A 12245-nucleotide genomic window follows, 5' to 3' on the forward strand; every position below is an offset into this window, starting at 1 on the left:
ATTACTGAGCCCAATTTGTCGTTACCTTCTTGTACATGCTGTTGCTGCGTCAACTCGATTAGTTGTTAAGTCAGGAGCATTCGCTCAGTTTGCATGACTTTTAGGTTAAGTACTCCATGCATGAGTGGCCAAATGTAGTCTTCAATTTCTTACCTCTTCCAATCTTTATTGCAAAAGGGAATTTCTCTAGTCACTCTCATGCCCATTCAACAACTGATACTCTATTCTCATCCTCATCGCTAGTGGGGTGAAGAGCCTGCTTGGCAAATCTGTGTAACTGCCTAAAGTGCGTTTTAACCATGCAGTACTCGAGCTCAACTATTTATATAATTCCATATAATGCCAATCAGCTTACTCTATGTAATAATCTAAAGCTGCATATCCTTATATTGCCACCTTTGCTTTGGCCTCTCCTAAAAGCATTAAAATCTGACTGCATCCTGCTGCCTCCAGGTATGGCTTTTATCTTCATGTTGACTAATTAGCAAGTTTTGAAAAAGTGATATGTTGTTCTTTAAATGTGAATGAATTTGTCAGGTTTGTTATCAAAGATTTAAGTGTGTGCAATGAATGAATGCACTTAAACTATATAAATTAAGCAGTCCAGATCATTAACATTATTGCATTATATATTAGCATGTCCATTATTTAGAGATAAAATACTTACAGGGACCTAACCAGAGTCAATGAGCTTCCTGAAATATAAATGTGTTCGCAGCACTTAGGTACAATGTCTGTTGCTTATTAACTTTCTTTCAGTTATAATTTAACATGATGAATCTGAAGTGCTATCTGTCAATTAGTATTCTTGCAAAAATTCTTAAAAAGGACAAACTAACCTGTTTCATTCTGATAGTTCTAATGATAGAATATTGATCTCAGAGGAGGATCACATGTAAGAGAAAACTGAATGCTTAAAAAAGGGAAAATGATGATTCATTATCAACCCATTTTCCACTGCGGCCATTGACCAATTTCACTCTCTTACTGTCCAGTTTCCAACTCTGAAACTGACTGTGTCATCAGCTCCCAATCACTGAGTGCTCACTCTCCTAGTTTTGAATTGCAGCCTTGACTGACATAAAACCTCAGCTATTTCCCATGGGCTCATTTGTGGATGGAGGTCTTGGTTAAACTTCATTGCAGCTGAGTCCCCTCACAGGGCCAGGACTACAGAAAATCACCAAGGGATCAGAGAAGCTACTCTTCCTGTAAGGCATACCTTGCATTATGATGTTATAATAGTAGAGTTATGATGAAATCTGTGGCTTGGACTGTACTGTTGTTCACCTGGAGCAGGACAGTGAGACAATGGAAAAGCACAGGACAACAACACAAAGAAGAGAAAAACACCAGACGATTACAAGTAAAAAGTAAAGTTCCTCAGTGGCACAGGACACTGTCAGGGCACAATAACGTTGGGCCATAGAGAACACAAGAGTAACAGGCTCAGTCACCAGTTTGTGTTGACTGAGCTGACCTCAGCTGGGGGGTTGTAGGGATGCTACAATCGCCCTCAGTGTTATTGGAGGAGCAAGGGTGAAGAAGTATCATTCAGGGTTATGATCCCTGATTGTTCTCTGGTCATTTTTGTTGGATAGTGCCTCAGCATGAACAGCAGACAAGGACAATAACCAAGCATAACCAAGAGGTGCCCAATAAAATTAAATAGCCTACTGACTGTCACTGTTGAAGCTCATAATTGAAGAGTACCCAGCCGGACGAGGCTTAGGTGGGCTGCCATCAAAGGATGGCATCCTTAGGAGGGAGGAAGAAATAAAAGAACGTGGCAAGTTATAAAACCGAGAAATGTTTGTGCAGCAGCCATACAAAGCTCTGGAGTCAGCAAGAGCAGCCTCGTACAATGAACATATTGATGGTTAAGTTCTAGGCAGCAGAGCAATGACTGCAGACCCAATGAAAACACACTAGAAGATCAAGTGCAAAAGCCAGCGTTAGTAATCATCAGTAACAACTTTCGAGAACCACCAAGTAAGGTAACAACTTTGAAAGCAAAGCAGAGGGAAGCCCTGGTGATGTGCTTCACCAAATCTCGGCTGAGGAGCTCACCTCGGGGGAGGAGATACTGACTTCGCAAGGTTCCTGGTACGTGAGTGCCTAGCGTCATCTGCAACTGCATTCGTGGAGCTGTCCGTGGTAGTGTCCACCCATCTCTACCGGCTGATGGAGGGTACATAGAGGCGGGAAACGTGGGGAGAAATATAAAAAAAAATCAGGGAAACAAATGCAAAAAATAAGTAACTTGTGAAGTTATGCAGAAATTATAGCACCCGCTGCAGAAAGGGATCATGGCAATTAAATAAAAAGTAACCTTGAATGAGCATAGCAAATATAAAGGGGAAAATGTGCATTGTAACACAAGAAAACGTGGACAGGTTTGAAGCAATAAAGGGAGCATAATGCATGTGATAATAAATAACCCACTCAGTGAAGTTCAGGTATGTTTTGCCTTCTAAAGAGAGTCAAATTAGCCTACCTCTGTCGGGTGCGTTTGATCAATCCTTGACCATATACTGGATGCACACCAGAACAAGTTAGGGCACTGCAATTTGTCGAAGGAAGGCAGACCTTGTCCATTCCGCCCCACTTGAACCGCTCCTCTGGCCAACTGATCATAGAGTCTCATTAATGATCATTGCAGAAATACAGTGGCGAATCATAGAATAGAACGGGAGTAACTCTTTCCACTAGCAAGAGTGTCAGGGGACATTGAATTAAGGTAATTGGTAAAAAAATTCAGAAAGGAAAATGAACAGAATTTTTTTACACAGCAGAGTTGTTCTGATCTGAAATGTACTGTCTGAAAGGCAAATTCAATAATAACTTCCGAAAGGGAATTAGATATATATTTGTAAAGCAGAAATTTGCTGGACTGTGGGAAAAGAGCAGGGGATGAACTGGATAGCTTTTTCAAAGAGCCAGCACAGACATGATGGGTTGAATAGTCTCCTTCTGTGATAAATCATTCTACAATTCTATGGTACCATTTATATCACAAGATAGGTCTGGATGAATATGGTTCTTTGGCCCATTTGATCTCATCATCCAAGGATACCAACTCTACAATCTCCTCATTTCCCTTATCTAGCCACATTGCAAAGATGTCCATCCTGGCTTGACAATCTGTTTAAGCAGCTAATTACCCTCAGTGTAAAGGTTAATTCCTGGCATCTTTCCAAACTAACCATGAAGCTGTAGCACAAATGCCTGACTAACTTGGCATATTTTAAAGCATTGTCCTGGGATTACTTTCTCTGTCACATAGTTGGTATATATGTATGTGTATTAATGTAGCAGACACACAGGGTTCTAGAGGAGATACATGTCCTTTAGAGGGTTGCAGCAGCAATAACAGCTTACATTTATATAGCACATTTAATGTAGTAAAACATCTCATGGCGCAGTGCGGATCTAAGATGAAACAATTCAATCTGCCCATTTGTACCAGGCACTATGCAGACTAACCAAGTATCTTCAGAGGGGCTTGAAACTGCTCAGAAAATGGCCCAGTTTTATTTTTATTTTAATTATGTGGGGGCCAACAGGAACAGGAGAGTGGATCTTGGAACTCACAAAAGATACTCTGTCTGAGGTCCTGTGTTGTTACAGGATTGCTTACGCCCGCCCTTCCTAACTAGCTAGATGGCTCCTATAACCCCCTGCTTGGCATTGACGCTTGCTGGTAGTCCCTATGGCAACTTTGTCCACTCCACCAACTTTCTGCTTGTTTTGGGTGGAAGGCAAATTTTCCATCCAATAAATTGCCACACTACTATGACCAATATTCCCATGACCTCAGTCATTGTAAACCCAACATCTTATACTTTGGTTTTAAGATATACTTGTGAGCAGAGCTCTTGCTTGTTTGAGGGGTGGGCAGTGGAAGCTAGGCACTATTGCTCAGTGTTGTCCATTCACACCAATCAAACAGCAAGGGTTTGTGTCAAACCAATACCTGCAGTATAATGCAATACATTTTACTAATAATGCTGCTCCTAACAGCTTTTGTTTCAGTGTTTTTCAGGACACTTAATTCGTCCTACAAAACAAAAATGATTTTTTTTCTCATATGCTGCAAGTGAGCATTTACACTGACATCAACCAAAGCATGCTGTTGGAGACATGGTATTAAGACTCTGCCCACAGTTGTTATTTCTTGGAAGTCCTTGCTGAATTGAATCTATTTTAGTTAAGTTCATTCATAGAATATTTCAGTTGTATGATGTTTTTGTTGGTTTCTCAATGAAAGGAAGTCAGCTGTGTGTAGGACTAAAAATACAGTGTGATGCTATCTTAGAAACAAAATGCTTCAGAATGTGGGTCTATGCCAGCAACCAAGTTGAGAACTCAGTCATAGCATGATGACCCAAATGCTTTTAAAACATATTTGGCACCCACTCCCCATCCCTCCAGCACCGCACCCCTTTACTTCCAAATTTGTCCTGTCTTTTCCCAAAGGTGCTGACTCATGTTGGGACACAATTCTCCAAGTGTTGGACTACATCCAAAGTGGCCATTGTTTATCTGTGAGCTCTGGAAAGCTACTCGACCTTACAGGGCATAGATCATGATTCTCCTCTGTGCACATGCAGGCATTTCTCTAGCTGGGGTCACTGGGTATTAAGCAGCAGCTGTGAGACCTGACTTTTTTTTTTCTTCTTCATGAGTCCATCGATGCTGACATGAGACTGCTGACTGCTGCTCTGACTGTGCTCCTGTAGGGCCTGGCATTGATCTGGGACTTTCTAGTTTAGTATGGCTGAGCTGCAGACTGCCTTTGCCAGCTGAGCCATCAGGGAGTGGATAAAAATAGTGTAGACATGCAGGAAAACTGTTTTTTTAAAAAAAAAACATGCACACCATAATGCTCAAGCAGTAGAACTCAAAAGGGAAATTCACTGGTAATGTGGAGAAGAGCAATGCAAAAAGGTGGAACTTGCATTTATAGCCTAGTGTTTCACAAACCCTTTCCTGGTTTGACCCCATTGTAATGCTCCAGACTTTGTGTGACTGCAGAATGAAAATATGGGGGGGTCTGAGAGTTGCTGAGCAGGTGGGGGAGGGAGGTAAGTGTGGCCTTCAGCTGCTAAGCAGGGTGTGGGCAGGGGATGGGAGGGTGACTTTAGCTCCTTGGCAATGAGGGTGGGCTTCAGCTACTGAGCAGGTCGGGGGCGGGAGGAGGGGAATGAGGTTGAGCGTGGTAGGAAGTTTCCAGCTGTAGGGTTTCATTTTAAAATAACACCTACCTTCTTGAAGGCTTTATTTTGCAGCAGCAATGCGGCCCCAAAGATCTGTCTGTTAAGCCACGCCCACCATGAGAAAAAAAAAATGGGAGGGTTTAAAGGGGCCTCACAGCTGTTGGCGTTCAGTCTGAGCTCCACGGGAGTCATTGCTGCCTTGGACCTTTCAACCCCAAAATCACATCTCGCGACCCCACCGGTGGTCACAACGCTCAGTTTGGGAAGCCTTCCACAGCCTCAGGGCCTGGAGATTTCTTGGTTTGCACAGCTCAGACAGTACATTGACTCATATTTCTAAATTCACAAAGAAAACATCATACACAAACGGCGTAGGTTTACATAGGCTGCCACTCTTCCACTCAGTGCCATAACCATCAAAATTCAATTGAAGAACTTGAGACTTTTGACTCTTATCCTGTAGCAATAATAGCACCAACTGGCATTCATCTAGTGCCTTTAATGCAATAAAATGTCCCAAAGCGTTTCATTGAAGTGTCACCAGAAAACAATTATGACATTGAACCAAATAAGGAGATATTAGGATATGTAACCAATAGCTTGGTCAAAGAGGTAGGTTTTAAGAAGCAACTTGAAAAAGGGGAGAAGGATGGAGAAGCAGAGATGTTTAGTGAGGAAATTACAAAGCTTAGGGCTGAGGCAGTGGAAAACATGGTCATCATTGGTGGAATGGAGGAAATCAGCAAGGCACAAGAGTCCAGAACTGAAGGAGCACAACATTCTCAGAGGCTTGTAGTGCTGGGAGGGATTGCAGGGATATTTAGAGCATGAGGTGATAGAGAGATGTGAATGCAAAACAAAGGAAACAAATGGTAATTAATATGCAATATGTGGTCTGTAAGAATTTTCACACTAACTGATCACAGACTGTGGAATCTGGAGATAGAAAATGAAGCTAATTGTCTTATCCGGAGTTCGACAGACGACAGGGTACCATAAAAGATATATTTTGCGAGCTGCTGCAGCGTGTCCTTTGGTACAACAGACTGAGCCTATTTATATTCTGCCAATAATTACAGTGGATAACATAGACATGCTATGCCTGTCACCAATAATCATCAAGTTACTGCTACATCAATTCAATCAGGGTTTGCCAGCACATTGCCCTGACCTTGCCAATTAATTCAATTGGGTAGGAAAGCAATCTGGATATTGCAGCAGCATTTTCTTTCCTTCATCATGCTGGTTCCTTATATCACAGGTACTGATAGCTAATTGCTAAGTCATCCTTACACTGCGCACTGGTTGATATTTAAGAGTAAATGACGGATTTAATGATTTTACACACCTTGATTTATTTTTTCAGAAACCCTACCTCACCTAGTGCTCAAGCATTTGGCTGACAAAATTTAATTTACAATAACATGCAGCTGGATAGTCTGTGATAATTTAATTTTGTGCTTAATTTGATATCCACACAACTAAAACAGTTACATGTCCTCATACGTTAACAGATTTGTCTTAAGTATTTGCCTGAAAAATATTCAATAGGGATGATGTATAAATCTGAATATTACCAAATTATCATATGAATACTTAATACACTTTAGCAAATTCCTCTGTATTGCTGAAAAAAGACTTGTTAAAGTTTTTCATTGTGCACTCATCAGGACAATCACAAGAATACCAATGTCAGGGGAAGGAACAACTTGATGCTATATGAGAAGAGAGTGCTGATTGGTTGGCAAGTAGAATCTGATTGGTAGAGGCATTGTCATGGCAAATGCACCAGTTTATGTGACTGACAGTTAACTGCCAAGCATTGTTTGAAATTTTAAACCAGGCAGCTTGACTCTGATTGGTCAAGGCATTGTCCTGAGGAATGAATCAGCAATGGCTATCATTTATTTTGTTTAGCTGAAATAGGCACAATATGTGTACATGTTCTTTATGTCTGCAAAGAACAGGGCCCTGTGTATTGTTATATGCAGCTTCCAGCACACGCAAATGCACCGCACTGCAAGCCCAACGGACAATCTTAAATTTGTTGTTTGTGTCATTTTTAGCACACTGAGGAATATTTAGCAAATGTTGTCCAATTGCGGAATCACATCTGATGTTGGACACTGTGTTTTGAGTTTTGCAAACACGGGCTGGTTGGGTACGGTCTGTACCTTGCCTGTTGCGAACAATGGAAAGGATATGCTGTTTGATATGATCCACCTGTCTTTGGGATGTATGGCCTACATACCTAGCATCACACTGACACTGAAATTCACATACCCCGTTACTCATTTATGTGATAGGCAGAATGTCTTTTTGGCTTGATGGCAGTGGCCTGTTAGTGGCGAATACCACTTGTGTTGCTACTGCATTGTAGCAGTGTGAAACAGCTAGCTTCACCTATTGCTCAAATTTTTGAGATACCTCGCTGTTTCAATGTAAGCTGAGGTAGACTGGGCACATTTTTAGGGCTGAAAGTGAAGGCCTTAGGCCCATTCATGGGTTTGCGTGATCTACAGCGCGAAATCATCTGATCAGGATAGCCATTATCTCTCAGGATGTCGTTGATGTGCCCCGTTTCAGCCTCAAGCTTCAGGGTGAGCAAATGGAAATGCCTCTACCAATCAGAATTCACTTGCTAACCAATCAGCACTCTCTCCTCATGCACTTTGAAGTAGCTGCTTCCTCTGACATTGGTATTCTTGTGATTGTCCTGATGAGTGCAAGATGAAAAACTTTGACAAAATGTCTTTTTTCAACCAATACTCAAGTTCTGTACTACCAAATGACTATTTAAATTCTTCTGTCAACTACTTATAACAGAAATATTAACCCATTAAGTGTTCATTATGTGAAAATGAACAATGCAACTTCCAGCTTATATTCACTTTCTGCAGTCAAGAAAAATTCCTTTCTACAATTTAGAATCTGCGAAGGTTGTTTGATTTTCACCTCACATTTTGAAAGCAATTAACCAATGTTCAATCTTAATGACCATTTCCATTCCTGTTGCTGACCATTGTCTCAGGATGGCCCAGACTGTTTGGAATTTCAGTGTTCTATTTCAATCTGAGCTAAGATTCTGATTCCATAACCTCTCCATCACTAAAATTTCCCACTTCCAGCCGTGTAGCATCATCCACCTCTGTCCCACCTAAGCCTATCTGATGCTGAAACCCTCGTCCATGGCTATGTTATCTCCACCACGACTATTTTAACGCTCCTTTGGAGGGCCTTCCATCACCCATCCTGCATAAACTTGAGCTCATCCAAACTCTTCTGCCTGTATCCTAACTCATGCCAAGTCCACTTCACTCATCAGCCCTACCTGTGTTGATCTACATTTGCTCCAGTCACCCGCTGCCCCAATTTAAACAATTTCAACCTTGTGTTTAAATCCCTTCATGGCCTTGCCCCTTCTATCTTTCTAATCTCCTCCACCCTAACAAATTCCCAGCACTATGTCCTGCCCTGAACTCTGTTCTTTTGACCTTCATTGGCGTCCCACATCCCACCTTTGCTAGTTGTGCCTTCAACCATCTAGAGCTGATACTCTGGAATTCCCTCCACCTCTGCACCTCCTCCTCTTCCTTTAAGGTGGTCCTCAAAACCCACCTCCTTAACCAGGCTTTTAGTCACCCTCCTTAATATATCCTTTGTCCTAATGTCTATTTTTGTCTGATTACATCCCAGTGAAGCACTGTGGGTTTTTTTATGTTAAAGGAACTATATAAATGCAAGTTGCTGTAAAATTCACAATTTCCTTCCATCTCACTTGTAATTCCATCAACATAAAAAAATATAGATTTTTTTAGCAAAAACTAATAATGTCCTATAACACATGGAATCATTATGTGAGATGTAGGTGGACAACTACACTACCAGAAAATATATATTATTTAATTATGAATAATGTAAGACCAATTTAAAATTTTAACAGATGGATATTTCTTTCATTTTAAAGTTACAGAACTATCTTGCACACTTAATATAATTCAGCTACGATTCTCAATGAAGACAGATAATGACTTTGGACATCACAGCCTCTACAACATATGTGGGAGTTAAAAGCTTGCTGCAGCTAAACAGATAACTGTTAAAGGCAGCTTTCACTGCCATTGCTAAGCTATTGATTTACATAGAGACTTCTAGAGTCATGCAAAGACATTTCTGCTTCAATGATCTTCTTGTACTTTCTACAAGATTTTCAGTAAGACATTCTGTCCAATTTCACAATTCATGTTCCTTATTATTTCTGCCAAAATGTATGTGTAGCGGTTTTATTGTTAACAAAGTGACAGTAGAACCCATTGTTCAATGTGAAAATGCTGTATTGATTTGCAATACTGCACACCAATCCTCAACAGTCATATGACTGCACTCTGTTTGTTGCTTGAGAGTCCATTATTTCACAGGGGTCAATATCTCCACTGGGATAGCAGAGAAAGAAAGGTCACAGCAATGCATTTAACATTCTTGCATTAATATTACTATCAGAATTATTTTGAGTGTGTTGCACAGGTATGTTATTTTCCTGTAAAATGCACTGAAAAAAACCATTCAAGGTTACTGAATTTCAAATCACATGGGACAAAGATCCTTCAGTTTAAATCCCAGGATACAACCATGGAGCCCTCCAGCTAACCACATTGACATCTGCTGCCTTCAAAGCCAAGACTATATAAATGGAATAAAGAGCTCATAATGAATTCAAAATTAGGAGGAGTTTTATAGAGCAATTAGAGGGAAACTGCGTTCTCTGGCAAATAAGTCAATAACCAAAGGTCACAGATGTAAAATAATTGGTTAAAAAAAAATCTAGAAGGGAGGTGGACAGAAATGATGTCATAGAAAGGGTTTTTATGGTCTGGAATGCATTGTCTGAAAGAATAGTGGAATTAGATTCCACAGGAACTTTCAAAAGGGAATTGGATATTTATCTGAAGAGAAGTAAGTTACTAGGCTCTGAACAGAAAGGTACAGTGTGGGATTAAATTGGATAACTCTTCCAAAGAGCTGGCACAAACATGATGGGCTGAATGGCCTCCTTTTGTGCTACAAGGTACTATGATTCTATGAATCAGTGTGAAAGTGCACCATGAGGCATGGTTGAGCTGTGCACACCAGAGAGACCACATTTGATCCCCAGTCTGTGCAGAGTAAGCCAACATGATCAGTGATAGAACTGCAACTGGCTTCAGTGTTCCTGGGGTTGGGAGGAGAAATTAAGAGCGAGGTTTCCAACTCCTGATCACTATCCAATGACCCCTGCTAGGAAATACCTGTGTGTGTGGACTTGATTGATCAGCAATCTGGCTGACTCTTAACTTTCCTCTTAACAAGGGCAATTAGGGATGGGCAATAAATGCTGACCCCCATCTGCGATGGCCACATCCCATGAATGAATAATAATTTAAAAAATGAATGGTGGAACAGTCCCTAAGGGATGAATGGCCTATACATGTTCCTATGGGAAGAGGGTCAGGGATCAGCTCTCACGTGCTTGCTGCACGGTCGAACTTTTTGCCATCACTCACTGGCTGGGGTTTCAGATGTGGGCTGACTTCTTGTGCATGGCTGCCACAACCTGCAGAAACATCCAAACAAAAGTCACTGCCTTCACTATAGGAAGCTAAAAGAGGTGGAAATAGATTGGAACTCGAAACTCTAGTTGTATGTAGTTCAATAAATTAGAGAGACCGCAATTTGCTTCAAGGATGCAACTCATCACCAGAACTTTGTGGTCAGTTTGTCGCATCATCCAAGTCACTTGTTGTGTTCATGCCTTGTGACACACTGCAGTCCAGTCTCTGTCCTTTTTATGTAGCCATCAAATCACAGATTACTATATAGGTAGTAGTTGGCTCAACTGCTGGAACTCTTATCTCTCAGTCAGGAGGTTGTGAGATCAAGGATTTGAATGTTCCTTTTCTAATTAAGCTAAAAAGGCAAGGCTAGCTGCCCCAGCATTATTAACCAAATGTCTCCACTCTCTAGAGGAGCACAACCAATAAAGAGTTAAACCATGAAGGAAAACTAATTAATAATATTGTTGCTCATGCCCAGTATATGGTGCCCATAAGTTGCAGAAGCAATTACGCTGATGGTGCAGCATAGTACTGTGCAAGTGCTAGTTATGTACTATTTACACCCCAGAAACAGGCCATTCAGCCCAACAGGTCCATGCTGGTGTTTATTCAGCATATGTGTCTGCTGCGATATCAGGTGAGATGTTAAACCAAGGGCTTTCCTTGTCTTTTCAGTAGTTCAGTTAGATATTAAGGATCAGATGACATTATTCAGAGAACAGTAAGGAGCTTTATCAATGACCAAACTTACAGGGAAAATGAAATTATAAGGGGGTGGCATTAATTGGATAGTTCTACTAAAAAGCTGGAACAGGCATGATGGGCCAAAAGGCTTCCAGCTGAGCATTATCATTCTAAGGTTCTTTTATTCCTCTCTTAGTTGACGCAATTTGTTTCCTTTTTTTGTATTCATTTATGGAGTGTGGGCATTGCTGGCTAGGCCAGCATTTATTGCTCATCCATAATTGCCCTTGAGAAGCTGGTGGTGAGCTACCTTCTTGAACCGCTGCAGTCCATATGGTGTAGGTACACCCACAGTACTGTTAGGGACTGAGTTCCAGGAGTTTGATCCAGCGACAGAGAAGGAATGGCAATATATTTCCAAGTCAGGATGGTGAGTGGCTTGGAGGGGAACTTCCAGGTGGTGGCGTTCCCTTGTATCTGCTGCCCTTGTCCTTCTAGATGTTAGTGGTCATGGGTTTGGAAGGTGCTGTCTAAGGAGCCTTGGTCAGTTCCTGCAGTGCATCTTGTAGGTGGTACACACTGCTGCTGCTGTGCATCAGTGGTGGAGGGAGTGAATGTTTGTGGATGGGGTGCCAATCAAATGGGCTGCTTGTCCTGGATGTTGTCGAGCTCCTTGGCTTCAGTTTGTGTAATCATTCTGCATACTTATCTAATTGTCACTGCATTCAAAACATAATTACATTATGAGAAA

The 12245-nt window shown here is 41.3% G+C and overlaps 1 protein-coding gene across 18 annotated transcripts in view; it reads right to left on the bottom strand.

The window, feature by feature from the left end:
• The window catches only part of LOC121280949 (protocadherin beta-15-like), a 202989-nt gene that overhangs the window by 13771 nt on the left and 176973 nt on the right, over positions 1-12245 (bottom strand). For 15 of the 18 annotated variants that reach the window (XM_041193438.1, XM_041193427.1, XM_041193430.1 and 12 more), the window contains one exon: positions 2071-2181. The exons of the other annotated variants lie outside the window; for them this stretch is intronic. In XM_041193438.1, coding sequence (XP_041049372.1) covers positions 2071-2181 — 111 coding nt within the window. The remainder of the gene's footprint in view (positions 1-2070; positions 2182-12245) is intronic. 18 annotated transcript variants of the gene reach the window in all.

This window comes from Carcharodon carcharias, chromosome 8 (assembly GCF_017639515.1).
Source record: "Carcharodon carcharias isolate sCarCar2 chromosome 8, sCarCar2.pri, whole genome shotgun sequence".
In the NCBI taxonomy this organism is placed as follows: Eukaryota; Metazoa; Chordata; class Chondrichthyes; order Lamniformes; family Lamnidae; genus Carcharodon; species Carcharodon carcharias.